The 22,614-nt window shown below is 49.5% G+C and overlaps 1 protein-coding gene across 1 annotated transcript in view; it reads left to right on the top strand.

Annotated features, from left to right (window-relative positions):
* Window positions 1-439: 439 nt before the first annotated feature.
* The window catches only part of LOC134531090 (NADPH oxidase 5), a 273,671-nt gene continuing 251,496 nt past the window's right edge, over window positions 440-22,614 (top strand). The window contains exons 1-2 of the mRNA XM_063366630.1: window positions 440-1,073; window positions 1,588-1,793. Coding sequence (XP_063222700.1) covers window positions 1,049-1,073; window positions 1,588-1,793 — 231 coding nt within the window. The 5' untranslated portion in view covers window positions 440-1,048. The remainder of the gene's footprint in view (window positions 1,074-1,587; window positions 1,794-22,614) is intronic.

The following is a 22,614-nucleotide window of genomic DNA, read 5'->3' as shown; positions in this document are numbered from 1 at the left end:
CGCCGAATGCCAAATTGACCGCAACGCCGACAGCTAGAAAACTGCTGTGTACCACAACGCCGAAATACAGTAACACCGAAAAATGTACCACAACCTAACCTAACCTAGGCTAGCCTAACCCAACCTAACCTAACCTAACCTAACATTACATAACCTAACCTATCCTTTGTGGCAGTCCTGCAATGACATTTTTCGGCGTTAATGTATTTCGGCGTTGTGGTACACAGCAGTTTTCTAGCTGTCGGCGTTGTAGTCAATTTGGCATTCGGCGTTATGGTTTTCGGCGTTGTGGTGCGTCCCCCTTGGCGGCTGGTACACTCCCGTCAAAGAGTCACGGACACCCCGACAGGCAGCTGTCGACAGCAGAGCGACGCGTCTCCCGCTAGTGAGGTGCAGCCTGTCCCTCGGTAACTAGCGTCTCCTGTCACTAGCCATCACCGAGTCCCCCGACGAGCCCCGCGCAGACAGTGACCGGGCACAGACTTGCGTGTTCCTGCGCCGGGCGACGGCACAGACCGACAGGCAGCTGTCGACAGCAGAGCGACGCGTCTCCCGCTAGTGAGGTGCAGCCTGTCCCTCGGTAACTAGCGTCTCCTGTCACTAGCCATCACCGAGTCCCCCGACGAGCCCCGCGCAGACAGTGACCGGGCACAGACTTGCGTGTTCCTGCGCCGGGCGACGGCACAGACCGACAGGCAGCTGTCGACAGCAGAGCGACGCGTCTCCCGCTAGTGAGGTGCAGCCTGTCCCTCGGTAACTAGCGTCTCCTGTCACTAGCCATCACCGAGTCCCCCGACGAGCCCCGCGCAGACAGTGACCGGGCACAGACTTGCGTGTTCCTGCGCCGAGCGACGGCACAGACCGACAGGCAGCTGTCGACAGCAGAGCGACGCGTCTCCCGCTAGTGAGGTGCAGCCTGTCCCTCGGTAACTAGCGTCTCCTGTCACTAGCCATCACCGAGTCCCCCGACGAGCCCTGCGCAGACAGTGACCGGGCACAGACTTGCGTGTTCCTGCGCGGGGCGACGGCACAGACCGACAGCTGCAAGATGGCCGCCGTACTTCCCCCTCTGGGTTAGTCTCATGTCACGTGTGCCTCCTGAGTCGTTTCAACAATAGTTCAATTATGTTTAGTAAAACCACACCAATGCGACTTTCAGCTAAAACGTAGTTAGAATTGTTTTAAAATGACATAATAATCAAATAAAAAACGGACCAAAATTTATAAAATAATTTCTGCTGGCCCCGTAAAGATTTATAACCTCAAACGGATTCCTAACCCCAAACATACCGGGTGTAGGCCACGCTGTTGCTAGCTCCTCATTGGACAGTGCTGACGGATGGTGCAAAACAAAATGTTTCGAGACCAAACTTTTAGAAATTGAGACTTGCGTTCACGTTCAAAATTAAAACTATTTTTTTAAATTTATTTTAAAACAATTTTATCTATGTTTTTAGCTGAATTCGTCAGTTTCTGTGATTTTTATTTAACACTAGCTACTGCCCAGTGTGAATTATTTTTTTTGTAATTATTCGAAGTAGGCACACGTAACACAGCACCTCTGTATGCATGTCCCGCGCGCGACAGAGCTGGAGCCGGCGGAGGGCGGCGCTCCGCCCCCGGGCGCGGGACTGCAGGTGTGCCGCGCGGCCCGCAAGATGTCCACCATGGAGGAGGAGAGCCTCCGGGAGCGACTGCGAGCCTCGCTGCTGCGCCAGTGCGCCGAGATGCTGGCGGCAGAGGGCGCCGCGCGTCACTCCAAGGACAGCTTCCGGCGCGTCTTCCAGGAGCCGGTGAGTCCCCCCTCCCCCTGCTGTCTGCACGTCGCGTCACTTCCCTCATTTCATTCCTTTCGAGTAACAGGCCATTTGCCTAACTCCGATTTGTCAAACGGCATTTTGAATAACGGCGTTTTGAATAACGGCGTTTTGAATAACGGCGTTTTGAATAACGGCGTTTTGCTAAACGGCGTTTTGCCTAAAATTAGGCAAAACGCCTTTAGGCAAAACGACACATGCCCTTTCTTTCACTGCCAGACTGCGTACCCAACGTTATGAAGAAAAAAATTGTTTAAATAATTTGTAACCAACCGAAACAAGGCATCGTTTATGCCAAGTCATGTCGAATTATTGTAAATCATTTAAAATTTCTCGGTGGATTTTTCATTATCTTTTAGGTTATCATACAGTTGAGTGGAATTGGCACAACTTTAAAACTCATTTGTATCGTCCAGTTCCACGAAAACAGCGCCGCGAGCAAGACATGACGAGGCATCCTGTAGACACAGTGTTGGTACTGTGAAGACACCGTTTACGCACCTTGTAGACACCGTGTACACTCCGTGTATACATCGTTTAGGTACTGTGTACACTCCGTGAACTGCATCGCCGCGTACGGCGCTCGCAGTAACGTGCACTTCTTGCTGCGTACAGTCGGGAACCGGTAAAACCTGACCCCGTTACTGATCTAGTCACTCTGTAGCACCCGAATTATTTACACGCTTTCATTTGTTATGCAGAGCTCCAGAAACGCTATTCCTTGAAGGTTATTGCAGTGGGGAACATTGATATATGATTATTTGTTTGGACATACGCCATTGCTGATTACAGTGCATGCATAATAAACCTCAATAACACACAAAAATTAAACATGTATTCAAACAGAAAACAAACCAAAATCAGGCGACGTTAAGAAATTAAAAACATAGAGAACACAGAAAATACCGTGGAAAGAATGAATCAAAACAGTATATTACAGCACAGACGGACACAACATTCTAATATTTTTTAGTTTTTCTTCAACAGAAAAAGTTCTTAGCAATGGCGTATGTCCAAAAACTTACATCAAGTCATTCTAATAACGACGAGACAGTAGCAACAAGAACAGTAAATAAAGGGCAACGCAATTACAACACAGACGGACACGCGAACCCAGCGATGTGACAGAACAGATACCCTGGACACCGCGACGACAGTAGGCTTCATAAGATAACAGTTGCGACGTTTCGGGAACTGTGAACTGTTACCATCCTCAGGCACAAACAAACTGATGACAAACAGACTGATGTCTTTTTTTTGTCTGTTATTGAGGTTTCTTATGACATTAAAATAGTATATCATAGCTATCCGAGAAGTTGTGCCGGTGCGTGGATTATGGATTATCGGCGCCGGTCGCTATCTTGGATTGTGACGTCATGGCAGCGACTATCTATCTGAATGTTACACCATCTCTCTCCTTCACGCCTGGGGTGTCTATCTCCGCCCCGAGTAGCTGTTGCTTTCCTTGATGTTATTAACCAATTAAGTCAGGTTGAAATACCTGTATAATGGTAACCATATTTGGATCCTAAATTTGCGTTTTTTATTACAAAATACAACACACTAAACTGCCTTATTTGGAAGTTTCCACTACAAATAACTCAAATCTGTTTATATAAACTTTTATCGAACATCTTTAAAGAATCAATTGGTACTTTCAAAAATACACGGACACACAAAATCAACAAACGTTATTGTATGTATACATAATAAATAAGAAGCTTATCTCTCTTAATTTTACCTTCAAGGTATTAATTACCGTGGACTATCGATTAAAGGCGCTACGCCTTTTTGCAATGGTTCGCTTACAATCCACAGCGTTAAAAGATACAAACAGTATATATTGCTTAGTGCAGGCAACTACTCGCACATCATCGAAATAGTCCCACACTCGAAGAACTGCGGGAAGCCGGCTACGTACAATGGGTAGAACTCCACGCCCCTGCAAGACGGAAATATCTTAATCGCAAAGTCGTAGTGCGTGGACTTGATGGTTTATTCCAGGCGGACCTTGTCGAGATGATACCATATTCCCGAACGAACAAAGGTCTCAAGTACACGTTGACTGTCATCTTTGTGTACAGCCAGTTCGTTTGGGTCAGACCTGTGAACTTGAAGAGTGCGACCGACGTAGCCGAGGCCATGACAGACATGTTGAATGATGCACGAGTCGCATCGCAACTGCAAACGGATCTCGGCGAAGAATTCTACAATGCAACCTTCAAAGCTTTGATGATGACATTTGGCATTAATCACCACTCTATGTTTAGTAATGTCAAAGCCTCCGCCGTCGAAAGGTTAAAAGAACTTAGCGCAGCAAGATGTGGCGACAGTTCACAGATAATCGAAATTACAAGTGGCTGGATTAGTGGCGGATCCAGAGGTTCACCTCGGAGGGGGCACTCTAGGATTTCAGAATAGCCAGAGAAAAAATGTCTCAAAATTACTAAATTTGTATTTAATCTACTCACACTACACATTACATCCAAACACCAGATGTTATGATTCTACAAGAAATTCATTAATTATATTAAAATATTTTATTGGTTTCAGAAACAATCATTTTTGTCGGCAATATTAATGTAGCAGACAATTAGTTTTTCGGGGGTGGGGGTGGGGGCACTTGCCCCTGGTGCCCCCCCTTGGATCCGCCACTGGGCTGGATATTTTGCCGAAACTGATAAGCGAATACAATTCCACGGTGCATTCTGCCACGAATATGAAGAATAAAGACGTAAGAGATAATCACCTCAATTTGAACACTGTTTTCCAACACGAAGAAGAAAGATCCACGAAAGCGTAAAGCTAACGTCCCTGACATTGTGAGGATCTCAAAGCAGAAAGGCGTCTTAGAGAAATGTTTCACTGCTAATTGGAGTCCCGAAATTTTCCGTGTGACCCACGTTCGCGAATCAGAGCCCAGGACCTACTACTTCGAGGATTTGGACCACAAGCCTTTTCGTGGCGGCTTCTGTGCCGAAGAGATCCAGCCTACGGTGTATCCTGATACGTACTTGCTGGAGAGGATTCTCAAACGAAGAAATGTTTGATCCTACATCAAAGAAGTGGGGATTCCCACCTCGCTTTAATTCGTGGGTAGCAGATGTATGAATAGAGACAAGCTAGTAGTTTGTTTGTTCTTGTAGCAGAGTTAAAATTATATCATGATAAATTTATATTTCTAATTATGTTGTTTTATTTCTTTAACCTGTCGTTTTTGTAGTAATTTTGATGAAATTATCTTTTTTGTATCAGACAAAGATCGAACCGAGGACAGGAATCTATCGATGCAACCATTATTTTAACAAGTAATTTTGTGGATGATTTCTAGAATTTTTTCCCGAATTTTTAGGTTAATTATTACGAATTTCTAAGATGGCAGTCAAGATGACCGGCACGAGGCGGGCACCCTGGCAATAAACAGTTACTGCACTCTAGCGGAGTAGAAATAAACTAATATGGAAGCAGCGCACTATAGCAGACAGTAGTATGTTTTGGTTCCTCCTGCGCCAGGCGCCAGGCGGTGGTGCAGGTGCCGTGGAGCCGGCCGATTGCGCTGACGTCATGGCGGCCATCTTGGATGTGCATGACCATGACCTTTGAGCTTAACCTTGACCCCGGCGGCCATATTGGATCCGCCATATTGGATCCGCCATCTTTAAATCGAGTACCCCACTCACTCATTATGAAATTTTCGTCACGGCCGCCATATCGATTATTTTTCTGTTCCGCTGGAGGCCGCCATCTTGGATACCGTCGACTTTGTTTCTATTGTTTGTTCCTAGATAGCGCCAGCGTCGCTCTGTTCTCAACATAAGGCCGATGTTCCATTACCTACCACAGATATTATGGTCCTTATCGGGATATTAAATTTAATTTTATATGCAAAATTCATTGGAATGCTGTGATTCGAAAAAATTGCAGCTCTGATCGCTAGGTTGGAAAACATACTCCTTTAACCGAACGGCAGATCCTGTTCCAGGGAGGAATGGTTAATCCACAGGAAAGAAAGTCATTTATTGAATACTGCAGCGGGAAGTGACGTCAGCAGGAAGCAGCCAAGGAGCGCACAGCCGGTCACGAGGGGTGGCGGGTCGGGTTCCTGCCTCGCTGCCTCACTGCCTCGCTGCCTCACTGCCTCGCTGCCTCGCTGCCTCGCTGCCTCGCTGCCTCATTGCCCTCACTGCCTCGCAGCCTCGCTGCCTCGCTGCCTCGCTGCCTCATTTACTCACTTACTCACTGCTTCGCTGCCTCACTTACTCACTACCTCGCTGCCTCACTGCCTCGCTGCCTCGCTGCCTCATTGCCCTCACTGCCTCGCTGCCTCACTGCCTCGCTGCCTCGCTGCCTCATTTACTCACTTACTCACTGCTTCGCTGCCTCACTTACTCACTGCCTCGCTGCCTCACTGCCTCATTGCCCTCGCTGCCTCGCTGCCTCGCTGCCTCGCTGCCTCGCTGCCTCATTTACTCACTTACTCACTGCTTCGCTGCCTCACTTACTCACTACCTCGCTGCCTCACTGCCTCGCTGCCTCGCTGCCTCATTGCCCTCACTGCCTCGCTGCCTCACTGCCTCGCTGCCTCGCTGCCTCATTTACTCACTTACTCACTGCTTCGCTGCCTCACTTACTCACTGCCTCGCTGCCTCACTGCCTCATTGCCCTCGCTGCCTCGCTGCCTCGCTGCCTCGCTGCCTCATTTACTCACTTACTCACTGCTTCGCTGCCTCACTTACTCACTACCTCGCTGCCTCACTGCCTCGCTGCCTCACTGCCTCATTTCCCTCACTGCCTCGCTGCCTCATTTACTCACTTACTCACTGCTTCGCTGCCTCACTTACTCACTACCTCGCTGCCTCACTGCCTTGCTGCCTCACTTACTCACTTACAAACAGCCTCGCTGCCTCACTGTCTCACTTACTCACTTCCTCACTGCCTCACTGTCTCACTTACTCACTCACTGCTTCGCTGCCTAACTTACTCACTGCCTCGCTGCCTCACTTACTAACTGCCTCGCTGCCTCACTTACTGCCTCGCTGCCTCACTTACTCACTGCCTCGCTGCCCCGCTGCCCAGCTGCCTCGCTACCTCGCTGCCTCACTGCCTCACTTACTCACTGCCTCGCTGCCTCACTTACTCACTGCCTCGCTGCCTCACTTACTCACTGCCTTGCTACCTCACTTACTCACTGCCTAGCTGCCTCACTGCCTCGCTGCCGCGCTGACTCACTGCCACACTTACTCACTGCCTTGCTGCCTCACATACTCACTGCCTTGCTGCCTCACTTACTCACTGCCTCACTGCCTCGCTGCCTCACTTACTCACTGCCTCGCTGCCTCACTTACTCACTGCATCGCTGCCTCACTTACTCACTGCCTCGCTGACTCGCTGCCTCGCTGCCTCACTTACTCACTGCCTCGCTGCCTCACTTACTCACTGCCTCGCTGCCTCACTGTCTCACTTACTCACTTACTCACTGCTTCGCTGCCTAACTTACAGCCTCGCTGCCTCACTTACTCACTGCCTCGCTGCCTCACTTACTCACTGCCTTGCTGCCTCACTTACTCACTGCCTCGCTGCCTCACTTACTTACTGCCTCGCAGCCTCGCAGCCTCGCTGCCTCGCTGACTCGCTGCCTCACTTACTCACTGCCTTGCTGCCTCACTTACTCACTGCCTCGCTGCCTCACTTACTGCCTTGCTGCCTCACTTACTCACTGCCTTGCTGCCTCACTTACTTACTGCTTTGCTGCCTCACTTACTCACTGCTTTGCTGCCTCGTTGCCTCGCTGCCTCACTGCCTCGCTGACTCGCTGCCTCACTTACTCACTGCCTCACTTATTCACTGCCTTGCTGCCTCACTTACTCACTGCCTTGCTGCCTCACTTACTCCCTGCCTTGCTGCCTCACTCACTGCCTTGCTGCCTCACTTACTCACTGCCTTGCTGCCTCACTTACTCACTGCCTCACTTACTCACTGTCTTGCTGCCTCACTTACTCACTGCCTTGCTGCCTCACTTACTCACTGCCTTGCTGCCTCACTTACTCACTGCCTCGCTGCCTCACTGCCTCACTGCCTCGCTGCCTCACTTACTCACTGCCTCACTTATTCACTGCCTTGCTGCCTCACTTACTGCCTTGCTGCCTCACTTACTCACTGCCTTGCTGCCTCACTTACTCACTGCCTTGCTGCCTCACTTACTCACTGCCTCACTTACTCACTGCCTTGCTGCCTCACTTACTCACTGCCTTGCTGCCTCACTTACTCACTGCCTCGCTGCCTCACTGCCTTGCTGCCTCACTTACTCACTGCCTTGCTGCCTCACTTACTCACTGCCTCACTTACTCACTGCCTTGCTGCCTCACTCACTCACTGCCTTGCTGCCTCACTTACTCACTGCCTTGCTGCCTCACTCACTGCCTCGCTGCCTCACTTACTCACTGCCTCGCTGCTTCGCTGACTCGCTGCCTCACTTACTCACTTACTCACTGCCTCACTGCCTCACCGCCTGCACATGTGCTGGTGTGTCTCAGTCTTCCCGCTGCAGACTCGTCACTAGCAGCTGTCTCATTGATGAGCAGTACGCAGCAAGGCCTAACGCATTTCATTAGAATGAGTTTGTAAGGTACAGTAAATTAGTTTTTACACAATGTTATCCTGAAGATATTGGTTTTGGATACGTTCATGGTTTCTAATCTGTTGTCTGTATAAGTTTTTATGGTTATCTGTTGTGTGCTGTCATGTTGCGTGATTGAACCGACTGTACATTCGTGTACAACGTTTTAATTGTAAACAGCCACATGCCTTAGCTCTTGATAGTTTTATGTCTGCACCATGGGCGCAAATCTGTAGGATTTCCAGGGGGGGCCCGTGAATTCTGTGGTTTAAAAATTTTGCGCTAGAGGTCAACCGAAACAAGTCTTCTCTGGATGATAAGCTCGTATGTTATACACTTAATTTTTACGTAAGTGATATTAACAATAAAGCAGAGCAACATATATTTTAGTAATTATTAATTAATGACTATAAGAAATGATCTCTCAAACATGTTTGAATAATTTGCTAACCTAAATACATAAAATATCCATGAAAAAATCTATTAAAATAATATACGTGAATATAACGCTGTCCTTCCGTCTGTATGTCCGTCTGCCACCAGGCTGTATCTCATGAACCGTGATAGTTAGACACAAATACTAAAAACATAGTAAAATAAATATTTAAGGAGGCTCCCATGCAACCAACGTGATTTGTTTTTCGATTTTGCTCGATATTGAAAACGGCAACAGGTGACGCTTGAAATATTCACAGAATATTTAGTTATATATTCACTTTAAAATAAATGATTAAATTAAAATAAAACAAATATTTAAGGGGGCTCCCATACAACAAAGTGAAAACAGAATAAAATTTCACAAATGATGTATTTCTGTTGCCGCTATAACAAGAAATTCTAAAACAGAATAAAATAAATATTTAAGTGGGGCTACCAATCCCATACAACAGACATGATTTTTTTTGCCATTTTTATAGATAATGGTACAGAACCCTTCGTGCGCGAGTTTGACTCTCATCACATAATTACTGCGATTCAAATGCTGTTCGTGAAATTCTTTGTTCACAGTTTTTGATGCACCCTAAAAACCCAAAGCTCCAAAGCTAATAAACGGATAAACATCAAATGAACGAATCATATTAAAACCCTTAAAGACTATTTTATTTAGTAAAGGCATCAACCAGGTAAAAAAGAAAAAAACTTAATGACACAAATGAAAAATCTCGGTGATAGAACTATGAAATTTATCCTACAGCTAATTGAACCACATACATTTCTCGGCTTATTTTTAGTATAATCAGTATTTTGGCAGTGAATATTATTTAGTTAAAATATACCGCTTGATTAGTTATTAAAGAGACGCGTTTGCTTCCTTATTAACTTAAATACGGATGTGTAACGTTTAAATACTTCTTTCTCAATCTTACTTCTGTTTACTCGTGCAGTGTTACAGTTATCAAATAACAAATGTTATAAAGTGATTATTGGCCATGAATTGTGAAAATTATCGTTTGATAATAAAAGGGGAGTGATTTTAAATTCCATATTGACGAGGAAAAAAATTATTCCCTGTATATTCACATGTAACGTACAGAGCAGCTAGCCTTACAGAATGGAGATGAGCTAAAAAAATTCCAGAAAATGGTATATAAGTTTCAGTTCGTAAATAAACTAAATTCTGCTATAATTACTGTTAAAGTATTAAGTTGTTTATTTACTGGAAAAAATAACGTTACATAATCACTTAAATAAAATATATTACCTAAATAATAGTCACTACTTATAAAACAATCAAGCTTACCAGGTGAGAATCAGATTCTGTTTTCCGTTTCTTCCGCGTCACGAAATTATCCATGTTGATGTTTGCCAAGAAAGCAGAAGACTGGCGCACACGAGAGCAAAACCACTTTAAAAAAAGACTACCTGAAACCTATAATACTGTCGATTCAGAGCACAAGGTAGTGTGGGTAACAATGGGGAGGAAATGCTAACGGAACCCTACCCTAGCTTCGTCCTTTGGAATGAACGGTTTCTAGGAATTAAGGGTTTCAAAGTTCTCACTGGAAAACTTGTAACCCTTCTTCCTCCTTAATTGGGAGAGGGGTTGCGTCCCCGACTCACTCTGGGCGCGAAGGGAAAAAATAAATATTAAAACCAGGCATAAAAAGCTAAACAATATAAATTCCCCACACCACTGCCCAGGGGTCAGGCCAAAAAATTCAAAGGCTATAATAGCAGAGTAACCATTAAACAAACAAGAGGCAAGACTTTGGACGTATGTTATTAAAAAATAGAAATTTGCAAAAATAATTTTTACTATACATAACCATACAAGCTTAGTTACAAAAGCTGACGTTAATAATGGCAGCATCTTATCCCCATTTGCGATACTAACAATAACCTTTAAAAAATCGTAAAAATATAAATACTGATAACAACAAGTATAAAAATATATAAGGGCGTGAGGCGTGGCCACTATAAAATATCAAAATTTACTGACTGCCCTAATACCAAAAATCAAACAAGACAATCAATACAAATATATAAAAAATCTACAAAAATAATACTGAAGTACAAACAAATTATTTAAATAAAGTTCTTAAACTCTCAATCAACGGTTTAGTCTTTCTTCAGATGTTCGTTGCTAAAGACTTGCCAAAAAAACAAAGTTAATATCCTAGGCGTGCGCTGGCTTCCTGACCTTCCTCACCAACTCCAGAGTCTAATGCCACGCCGGGCCATAGGTACGAATTCACAAAGGCGTGAACGATGATCAAAAAAAAATTATCTTATTTTTAAGGGAAATGTAGCAAAAACTCTTCACGTAACATAACTATGTTACCACAGAAGTATTTATCATATACTTCAAACAAAGTCTTACTTCTTTATTAACTTGCCAATGATTTCATTAAAAACGTAGAATGGCCGCACCAACCAACATCAGGCTGCGCATGTAGTCCAATACCGATCGCATACATTTAATAATACTGCACAAGCTGATATATTAGCTAAATGCAACTTTAAGTATGCAAATTCCGAAGGCAAAGTCTCAAAAACAAATTGCAAAATGTTCGTTTCTTCCAAACTTATACTTTTATTACAACTACAGGCAAACGGGCGACCTTATTAAAAAATCCCACACTGGAACAACGTGTGAAACAAATGGGCCTCTTCACCAAACAGGCTAATAAAAGTTCCGTCCAAATAAAATTTAGTATGGGAAAATACACAGTTCACTAGGTTTGCCAAAAACCAGTGCAGCACCACGAGGGTAAAAATCAAAATAGCGGCCTCTCTTTACCTTGATTTCTTCTGTACCACAGGGCAATCCATTTGCCCTGTCACCCATCGTGGAGCCTCCAACCCAATACTCTTCGTCGCCCGTTGCCGTCCGGCATACCAGTCCGCGCCGTCACATGGCTCTGTCCTCGACGGTCGCTCGGCACAAACTCGCCCCAGCTGATTTTTTCTTCCCGGCAAGCCGAATGTCTGACGTCATCAGCCAACCGCCGGGCGCTCGCCAAGTGGTATTTACGTGAAACACAATCGATGTTCTTAAACTCATAATCGATAGCTACCAAAAGGCGTATAACTAATTAACAGAAACAAATATAATTTAAAAAAAATTTACAGATAAATTAACATTAATTAAAAAAGGCGTAAAAATACGTGAAATAAAAAACCATATAAAACTAGAGACCAGCAACAAAAATAAATTACAAGTAAAAATGTGGCCCTGCCGGCCACAAACTCCATACCATGGCTTTCTCAGAAGGGGTAGGGGAAAATAACTACGGAACTCGAAGGTAGGAATGTAAAGCATGTCAAAGTGTCTGTCATCGTTGTAAATAATAATCTGATATATATGTTGTGTACACCATTAACTTTAAAATCACGAAGTGGGCCCCCCCAAGGAGGGGCCCATGAATTCCAGGGGGGGCCCGGGCCCCCCTGGCCCCCCCGGGATCTACGCCCATGGTCTGCACCGTTAACAGATTATAAGGTTCAGCATCTCCGAAGAAGGTGTTTATTCCCGCGACGAGGAAGGACTGCAGGGTTATGTTTCCGTCCAGCGCGGATAACCACACCCTGGCTGCTGGGACGTTACGCGCTAAGTGTCGCCTGTCCATCTGCATAATGCCCCCCCCCACCCCCTTGTGGGGACGAGTTATGGCGGCCGCGACTCGACGCAACTCGGAATCACCTCGTTTATCGGCGATAAAACTGCGCGTTAACGTTTTTTCACCAAAAATGTGAGGCGTTTAACGTCAACTTCGATAAACACTTTCTACAAGAGTATGTTGTTTGTTTACTCTGCGAGCCTAACAGGCGAGACCACACGGGAGCCGCCATCTTGGCTTGCGACAGTTGACGACGGTAATCACAGACTGGCTGCTGCGTGTCTGCAGTTAGACCTGGGAACCTGTTCAGTAATGCCTTTATAGATGTATCACATCGCCTATAAAATAGTATAGCAAAAGTAATCATTTTCGCTTCAAACATAAAAAGATTAGACATATCTACATGTAGTTTCAAAATCAACAAACTAAGTATTTTGATCCGAAACCAAAATGGCGAAATTTGTTTATCCTATTAGATTTTGCATACTAATACAAAACTCAAAAAGCTTAGTACACACACATACTTATCACTAGAAAATATTGAAAACAACAATAATTGGATCTGATAAAATTAAATGTAAAAATTCTTACTTATAAAACTATATTTATTAGGAATAAAGTTACAATAAAACGACTTTAAATAAAAAATATCAAATCCATTCCATTGTGTAGCAACAATAAATAAAGTGAAGAGTAAGAGATGTATAGGCCTACTGACTTCTGACTCGGCGTTCAGGTTAAACGTGAAGTAGACTTGTTCGACTTGCTATTCCTACTATCGCTCTGTGAGGCGAGCATTGATAGTCCTGCCTCTGCCTAGTATTTGTCTCCAACTAAACTTGACAGCACAGATGGAGGGGTAGTATTGGATGAAAAGGGGTTACGAATTTTTTCCATCAAATAAATTTGGCCAGATAACTAAAAATACGTTTTAATTCATGTCGCATTATCAGAAATTATTCTTGGTCTGAGCTATATCAAACTTTTCAATTTTAATCTCGTTTTGAAATACATTGAAACATCACAATGCTGAATTAATTTTTCCAAACTTGTTATGCTATTTATGCAGTATAAAATTTCTTAAACATGTATAATTTTAACTTACACTTATAGTCATCTATACTTATATTATAAAGCTGACAGCCAGGAGTGGATGAAGCACCGCCGACAGCCAGGAGTGGATGAAGCACCGCCGACAGCCGGGAGTGGTTGAAGCACCGCCGACAGCCAGGAGTGGATGAAGCACCGCCGACAGCCAGGAGTGGATGAAGCACCGCCGACAGCCAGGAGTGGACGAAGCACCGCCGACAGCCAGGAGTGGACGAAGCACCGCCGACAGCCAGGAGTGGACGAAGCACCGCCGACAGCCAGGAGTGGACGAAGCACCGCCGACAGCCAGGAGTGGACGAAGCACCGCCGACAGCCAGGAGTGGACGAAGCACCGCCGACAGCCAGGAGTGGACGAAGCACCGCCGACAGCCAGGAGTGGACGAAGCACCGCCGACAGCCAGGAGTGGACGAAGCACCGCCGACAGCCAGGAGTGGACGAAGCACCGCCGACAGCCAGGAGTGGACGAAGCACCGCCGACAGCCAGGAGTGGACGAAGCACCGCCGACAGCCAGGAGTGGACGAAGCACCGCCGACAGCCAGGAGTGGACGAAGCACCGCCGACAGCCAGGAGTGGACGAAGCACCGCCGACAGCCAGGAGTGGACGAACCACCGCCGACAGCCAGGAGTGGACGAAGCACCGCCGACAGCCAAGAGTGGACGAAGCACCGCCGACAGCCAGGAGTGGACGAAGCACCGCCAACAGCCAGGAGTGGACGAAGCACCGCCGACAGCCAGGAGTGGACGAAGCACCGCCGACAGCCAGGAGTGGACGAAGCACCGCCGACAGCCAGGAGTGGACGAAGCACCGCCGACAGCCAGGAGTGGACGAAGCACCGCCGACAGCCAGGAGTGGACGAAGCACCGCCGACAGCCAGGAGTGGACGAAGCACCGCCGACAGCCAGGAGTGGACGAAGCACCGCCGACAGCCAGGAGTGGACGAAGCACCGCCGACAGCCAGGAGTGGACGAAGCACCGCCGACAGCCAGGAGTGGACGAAGCACCGCCGACAGCCAGGAGTGGACGAAGCACCGCCGACAGCCAGGAGTGGACGAAGCACCGCCGACAGCCAGGAGTGGACGAAGCACCGCCGACAGCCAGGAGTGGACGAAGCACCGCCGACAGCCAGGAGTGGACGAAGCACCGCCGACAGCCAGGAGTGGACGAAGCACCGCCGACAGCCAGGAGTGGACGAAGCACCGCCGACAGCCAGGAGTGGACGAAGCACCGCCGACAGCCAGGAGTGGACGAAGCACCGCCGACAGCCAAGAGTGGACGAAGCACCGCCGACAGCCAGGAGTGGACGAAGCACCGCCGACAGCCAGGAGTGGACGAAGCACCGCCGACAGCCAGGAGTGGACGAAGCACCGCCGACAGCCAGGAGTGGACGAAGCACCGCCGACAGCCAGGAGTGGACGAAGCACCGCCGACAGCCAGGAGTGGACGAAGCACCGCCGACAGCCAGGAGTGGACGAAGCACCGCCGACAGCCAGGAGTGGACGAAGCACCGCCGACAGCCAGGAGTGGACGAAGCACCGCCGACAGCCAGGAGTGGACGAAGCACCGCCGACAGCCAGGAGTGGACGAAGCACCGCCGACAGCCAGGAGTGGACGAAGCACCGCCGACAGCCAGGAGTGGACGAAGCACCGCCGACAGCCAGGAGTGGACGAAGCACCGCCGACAGCCAGGAGTGGACGAAGCACCGCCGACAGCCAGGAGTGGACGAAGCACCGCCGACAGCCAGGAGTGGACGAAGCACCGCCGACAGCCAGGAGTGGACGAAGCACCGCCGACAGCCAGGAGTGGACGAAGCACCGCCGACAGCCAGGAGTGGACGAAGCACCGCCAACAGCCAGGAGTGGACGAAGCACCGCCGACAGCCAGGAGTGGATGAAGCACCGCCGACAGATTTCTCCAATAAATAATAAAGGCATTATTTCTATTGCTTCATTCCTATATGTAATCCCTGTTAGGGTATAATAGGAGATTTATCAATCTAGTAATATTTTATCTTCAAATCATATAATTTTTATATTAACTTATTTTCAAAAGGTTTATCGGGGTTAGTGAGAGATTATATTGACTTGTCCCCATAGTTAATGTTATATGCATATTATATATCTTAATGTAAGATTAATTTCCTCTATCCAAATAAATGTTAAAGTAAACATAATAAATAATATTAAACAAAAATTTTCTTCTTTCTTCAGAATCTTCTGAATATATACCATCACCAAAAATTATAATAAATATTTTCTTCACCTAAAATGGGTTTTAGACTATTATATTTATCACATCTTGAAAGTGAACAAATTTTCCTTCTTGCTTCAAACCTTAATTATATTCCATAACCAGAACTAAGTTTTCTTCATCTATATTTAGAGTTTATCTTCATAATGTTTATCACATAAATCAACTGGAGAGAAATTCCTCTAAAATTTTCTTACAGTCAATCTTCATCGCTGTCCGTTTCCACAGATGCATACCACCGGTCAAATTCTTCTAACCGTTTCCCCAATTCTGTTACTAGGTTTCTCCAAATTTCAAAAGAATTCTTATTATGGATAAGACTTCGAAGATCTTGAAAGTCATATCCTAGTGTCAGTAATTCTTGAGTATAGTTTTCTCTGATATCTTCTGTCTTCTTACATTGATTTAAAACATGCAGTACTGTATCTTCTACTTCACAAATCTGACAAAGAGGTGACTGTACTAATCCAAGTGAATAGAGTTTTGATTTAAAATTTCCGTGGCCACTGAGAAATTGCACCGCCGACAGCCAGGAGTGGACGAAGCACCGCCAACAGCCAGGAGTGGACGAAGCACCGCCGACAGCCAGGAGTGGACGAAGCACCGCCGACAGCCAGGAGTGGACGAAGCACCGCCAACAGCCAGGAGTGGACGAAGCACCGCCGACAGCCAGGAGTAGACGAAGCACCGCCGACAGCCAGGAGTGGACGAAGCACCGCCAACAGCCAGGAGTGGACGAAGCACCGCCGACAGCCAGGAGTGGACGAAGCACCGCCGACAGCCAGGAGTGGACGAAGCACCGCCGACAGCCAGGAGTGGACGAAGCACCGCCGACAGCCAGGAGTGGACGAAGCACCGCCGACAGCCAGGAGTGGACGAAGCACCGCCGACAGCCAGGAGTGGACGAAGCACCGCCGACAGCCAGGAGTGGACGAAGCACCGCCGACAGCCAGGAGTGGACGAAGCACCGCCAACAGCCAGGAGTGGATGAAGCACCGCCGACAGCCAGGAGTGGACGAAGCACCGCCGACAGCCAGGAGTGGACGAAGCACCGCCGACAGCCAGGAGTGGACGAAGCACCGCCGACAGCCAGGAGTGGACGAAGCACCGCCGACAGCCAGGAGTGGACGAAGCACCGCCGACAGCCAGGAGTGGACGAAGAACCGCCGACAGCCAGGAGTGGATGAAGCACCGCCGACAGCCAGGAGTGGACGAAGCACCGCCGACAGCCAGGAGAGGACGAAGCACCGCCGACAGCCAGGAGTGGACGAAGCACCGCCGACAGCCAGGAGTGGACGAAGCACCGCCGACAGCCAGGAGTGGACGAAGCACCGCCGACAGCCAGGAGTGGACGAAGCACCGCCGACAGCCAGGAGTGGACGAAGCACCGCCGACAGCCAGGAGTGGACGAAGCACCGCCGACAGCCAGGAGTGGACGAAGCACCGCCGACAGCCAGGAGTGGATGAAGCACCGCCGACAGCCAGGAGTGGACGAAGCACCGCCGACAGCCAGGAGTGGACGAAGCACCGCCGACAGCCAGGAGTGGACGAAGCACCGCCGACAGCCAGGAGTGGACGAAGCACCGCATACAGCCAGGAGTGGACGAAGCACCGCCGACAGCCAGGAGTGGACGAAGCACCGCCGACAGCCAGGAGTGGACGAAGCACCGCCAACAGCCAGGAGTGGACAAAGCACCGCCGACAGCCAGGAGTGGACGAAACACCGCCGACAGCCAGGAGTGGACGAAGCACCACCAACAGCCAGGAGTGGACGAAGCACCGCCGACAGCCAGGAGTGGACGAAGCACCGCCAACAGCCAGGAGTGGACGAAGCACCGCCAACAGCCGGGAGTGGACGAAGCACCGCCGACAGCCAGGAGTGGACGAAGCACCGCCAACAGCCAGGAGTGGACGAAGCACCGCCAACAGCCGGGAGTGGACGAAGCACCGCCAACAGCCAGGAGTGGACGAAGCACCGCCAACAGCCAGGAGTGGACGAAGCACCGCCAACAGCCAGGAGTGGATGAAGCACGGCAACAGACAGGAGTGGACGAAGCACCGCCAACAGCCAGGAGTGGATGAAGCACCGCTGACAGCCAGGAGTGGACGAAGCACCGCCAACAGCCAGGAGTGGATGAAGCACGGCAACAGACAGGAGTGGACGAAGCACCGCCAACAGCCAGGAGTGGATGAAGCACGGCAACAGACAGGAGTGGATGAAGCACCGCCGACAGCCAGGAGTGGATGAAGCACCGCCGACAGCCAGGAGTGGATGAAGCACCGCCGACAGCCAGGAGTGGATGAAGCACCGCCGACAGCCGGGAGTGGTTGAAGCACCGCCGACAGCCGGGAGTGGATGAAGCACCGCCGACAGCCGGGAGTGGATGAAGCACCGCCGACAGCCGGGAGTGGATGAAGCACCGCCGACAGCCGGGAGTGGACGAAGCACCGCCGACAGCCGGGAGTGGATGAAGCACCGCGGACAGCCAGGAGTGGATGAAGCACCGCCGACAGCCAGGAGTGGATGAAGCACCGCCGACAGCCGGGAGTGGTTGAAGCACCGCCGACAGCCGGGAGTGGATGAAGCACCGCCGACAGCCAGGAGTGGACGAAGCACCGCCAACAGCCAGGAGTGGATGAAGCACCGCCGACAGCCGGGAGTGGTTGAAGCACCGCCGACAGCCGGGAGTGGATGAAGCACCGCCGACAGCCGGGAGTGGTTGAAGCACCGCCGACAGCCGGGAGTGGATGAAGCACCGCCGACAGCCAGGAGTGGACGAAGCACCGCCAACAGCCAGGAGTGGACGAAGCACCGCCAACAGCCAGGAGTGGACGAAGCACCGCCAACAGCCAGGAGTGGATGAAGCACGGCAACAGACAGGAGTGGACGAAGCACCGCCAACAGCCAGGAGTGGATGAAGCACCGCTGACAGCCAGGAGTGGACGAAGCACCGCCAACAGCCAGGAGTGGATGAAGCACCGCCGACAGCCGGGAGTGGTTGAAGCACCGCCGACAGCCGGGAGTGGATGAAGCACCGCCGACAGCCAGGAGTGGACGAAGCACCGCCAACAGCCAGGAGTGGATGAAGCACCGCCGACAGCCGGGAGTGGTTGAAGCACCGCCGACAGCCGGGAGTGGATGAAGCACCGCCGACAGCCGGGAGTGGATGAAGCACCGCCGACAGCCGGGAGTGGATGAAGCACCGCCGACAGCCGGGAGTGGACGAAGCACCGCCGACAGCTGGGAGTGGATGAAGCACCGCGGACAGCCAGGAGTGGACGAAGCACCGCCGACAGCCGGGAGTGGACGAAGCACCGCCAACAGCCAGGAGTGGACGAAGCACCGCCAACAGCCAGGAGTGGACGAAGCACCGCCAACAGCCAGGAGTGGATGAAGCACGGCAACAGACAGGAGTGGACGAAGCACCGCCAACAGCCAGGAGTGGATGAAGCACCGCTGACAGCCAGGAGTGGACGAAGCACCGCCAACAGCCAGGAGTGGATGAAGCACGGCAACAGACAGGAGTGGACGAAGCACCGCCAACAGCCAGGAGTGGATGAAGCACGGCAACAGACAGGAGTGGATGAAGCACCGCCGACAGCCAGGAGTGGATGAAGCACCGCCGACAGCCAGGAGTGGATGAAGCACCGCCGACAGCCAGGAGTGGATGAAGCACCGCCGACAGCCGGGAGTGGTTGAAGCACCGCCGACAGCCGGGAGTGGATGAAGCACCGCCGACAGCCGGGAGTGGATGAAGCACCTCCGACAGCCGGGAGTGGACGAAGCACCGCCGACAGCCGGGAGTGGATGAAGCACCGCGGACAGCCAGGAGTGGATGAAGCACCGCCGACAGCCAGGAGTGGATGAAGCACCGCCGACAGCCGGGAGTGGTTGAAGCACCGCCGACAGCCGGGAGTGGATGAAGCACCGCCGACAGCCAGGAGTGGACGAAGCACCGCCGACAGCCGGGAGTGGTTGAAGCACCGCCAACAGCCAGGAGTGGATGAAGCACCGCTGACAGCCAGGAGTGGACGAAGCACCGCCAACAGCCAGGAGTGGATGAAGCACGGCAACAGACAGGAGTGGATGAAGCACCGCCGACAGCCAGGAGTGGATGAAGCACCGCCGACAGCCAGGAGTGGATGAAGCACCGCCGACAGCCAGGAGTGGATGAAGCACCGCCGACAGCCGGGAGTGGTTGAAGCACCGCCGACAGCCGGGAGTGGATGAAGCACCGCCGACAGCCGGGAGTGGATGAAGCACCGCCGACAGCCGGGAGTGGACGAAGCACCGCCGACAGCCGGGAGTGGATGAAGCACCGCGGACAGCCAGGAGTGGATGAAGCACCGCCGACAGCCAGGAGTGGACGAAGCACCGCCGACAGCCGGGAGTGGATGAAGCACCGCGGACAGCCAGGAGTGGATGAAGCACCGCCGACAGCCAGGAGTGGATGAAGCACCGCCGACAGCCGGGAGTGGTTGAAGCACCGCCGACAGCCGGGAGTGGATGAAGCACCGCCGACAGCCAGGAGTGGACGAAGCACCGCCAACAGCCAGGAGTGGATGAAGCACCGCGGTGACAGGAGGCAGTGACTCAGGGTCTCGGAGAAGGCTAGAGAGATTGTGGACAAGCAGGGCAGGGGGCGGTGCCAGCGAGCGCCGGAAGTCCCTGCAGCCGCGGACACCCACTTCCGGCGCCACCTGACTGCACCAGCTGCACGCAGTGTTGGTGCCACAATGGTCCCGCCAAGTCAGCTCCAGGCCACACGCTGACACGCTGACACGCTGGGGCGGATGGGGCAAGTCAACTTGCTGTGCTCGGTATTTTGTAACATCGGCACAGTTTTATTTAATTGGCCGCGGGGGGGAAAAAAACTTTGTCAAACATTGCCTTTCGATTTGTATACGTTTACATCTACACATATACATATTAGTTATTTTCCCTAATATTCATTATATATATATATATATATATATATATATATATATATATATACATGTGTTTGTGTAGATATAAGCTGTGCGTTAGTATAATTTGTTGTATGCAGTTTAGTTAGAGCTGATAGCTTCAAGTAAATATATTTTCACGCCACGATAGATTGCAATATACGTGTATAGCTTACCATTAACGTATGATTTCGATTTCTTTACTTTTATCGGTTTTATAGTTTTTTTTTTTAGGATTTAAGGGGACTATAGCCCCCCTCCTACCTTCTGCTTACGCCTGGTATCTCACAGGGTAGAATGAATCATTTTTAACATACCGTGTAATTTTCTTGCTAGCGGAAGATTTTTATAACTAAAGACGGTAATTTATCACGGAAAGTTATCATGGCATGTTAGGTTTTTCAATACGCTTTATTCGCGCCCGTAAAAAAAAATTTGTTTTGGGTGATGATAGTTTGAAAAAAATGTAATTTATTGTCATTCTCGATATTATTAAAATATATCAACATGACGCGTTATCTCGAGGCGTATCCCAGACTTAGTGCAACAGCGCCGCGCTCTCATTGGCCAGTCGGGTGCGCGACGAAGTCGTTCCACCAATCGGAACGCCAGGATTTGTTGTACCGAACGAGAACAAACGGCATTAAAAAAAAAGATCTAGCAAGGTTTTCCCAGCATCTACGAATGCATATAGATCTGGGAATTCCACGCAGTCATTTCGTGTCAGGATAACCTTCAAAGTCCTCTACGCACTCTACTGACATTTTCTTTTTGATTGGCTGATTTAAAAGCTAATTAACGTAGTTCTTTAAGGAGGGTGGTACGTGATCCGTGTATTTCACTGGTGAGCGGCTATTACTGATGGGTAGAGACCTGAAAAATTCGCGGGTTTAATGACAGGATAGACTCCACTATCCTCTACACACTCGGGCAAATGCCAACTGTTCATTGGCTGCTGACATGTGAGTCGTCTCCACTGGGCAGCCTGTGATTCGACACTTCTACGAGTGAGGGTCTCTAATTGACCCTCATTACTCCAGATTAACAGTGAACCAATGGCAGAAGCAGCACTAAGGTATAATTATTTGAATTGTTGCATTTCACGAAATGAATCCGCGAATTTTGCAGGTCTCCACTGACGGGTTGCCGCAGATGTCGCGGTGTTACTGGTGAGAGAGGCGTGGCTCACCGGCACTGCGTGCTCATTGGACGGCGGGCAGCTCGGACACGCCCCGAAGGGCAAGGATGCGATGACAACACAATAGACGCCGACTTGCTCCTGCGCGAGTGTAGTTCTCTCGCAGTCAGGGCCCACATGGCCGGTGCTACCGTTGCTATGGCAACGGGGCCCATGGGTCTAGGGGGCCTGCGAAGGAAAGGAAAAAAAAATTAAAACAAAAAAGTAGACAATTATAAATAAATCATAGAAAACAATTAAACAGTAAGGCCTAAATTTAGTTTACCGATGAAATATCACACCAGAGTAATATTATTCGGAATATGCTGTGCGTACAGAACGAGTCTGAATCTACAACTGTGAGTAACAAAACCACCACCAATAATTGACGTGGCACCATGTTGACACTGCAAGAACACTTACACTCATTTATTTGCCATCATTCGAAATCAATTTACGTTGACAATCGAAACACTGACTTAAAACTAGTTTTAATGTGTTTTAAAAATAATTGTGAAAAGTTTAAAAATATATATATATCTAAAACAATGTACATAAAGGAAAAAAAAAACATTTTTTTTATCTCTGTTAGAAAAAAAAGAGGGGGGGGGGGGGAGCATCATGGCTTCTAGCAG

Source organism: Bacillus rossius, chromosome 1 (genome assembly GCF_032445375.1).
Source record: "Bacillus rossius redtenbacheri isolate Brsri chromosome 1, Brsri_v3, whole genome shotgun sequence".
NCBI classification, from domain to species: domain Eukaryota; kingdom Metazoa; phylum Arthropoda; class Insecta; order Phasmatodea; family Bacillidae; genus Bacillus; species Bacillus rossius.
The sequence above is the reverse complement of the archived record's forward strand: the minus strand, read 5'-3'. Positions and strand labels throughout refer to the sequence as shown.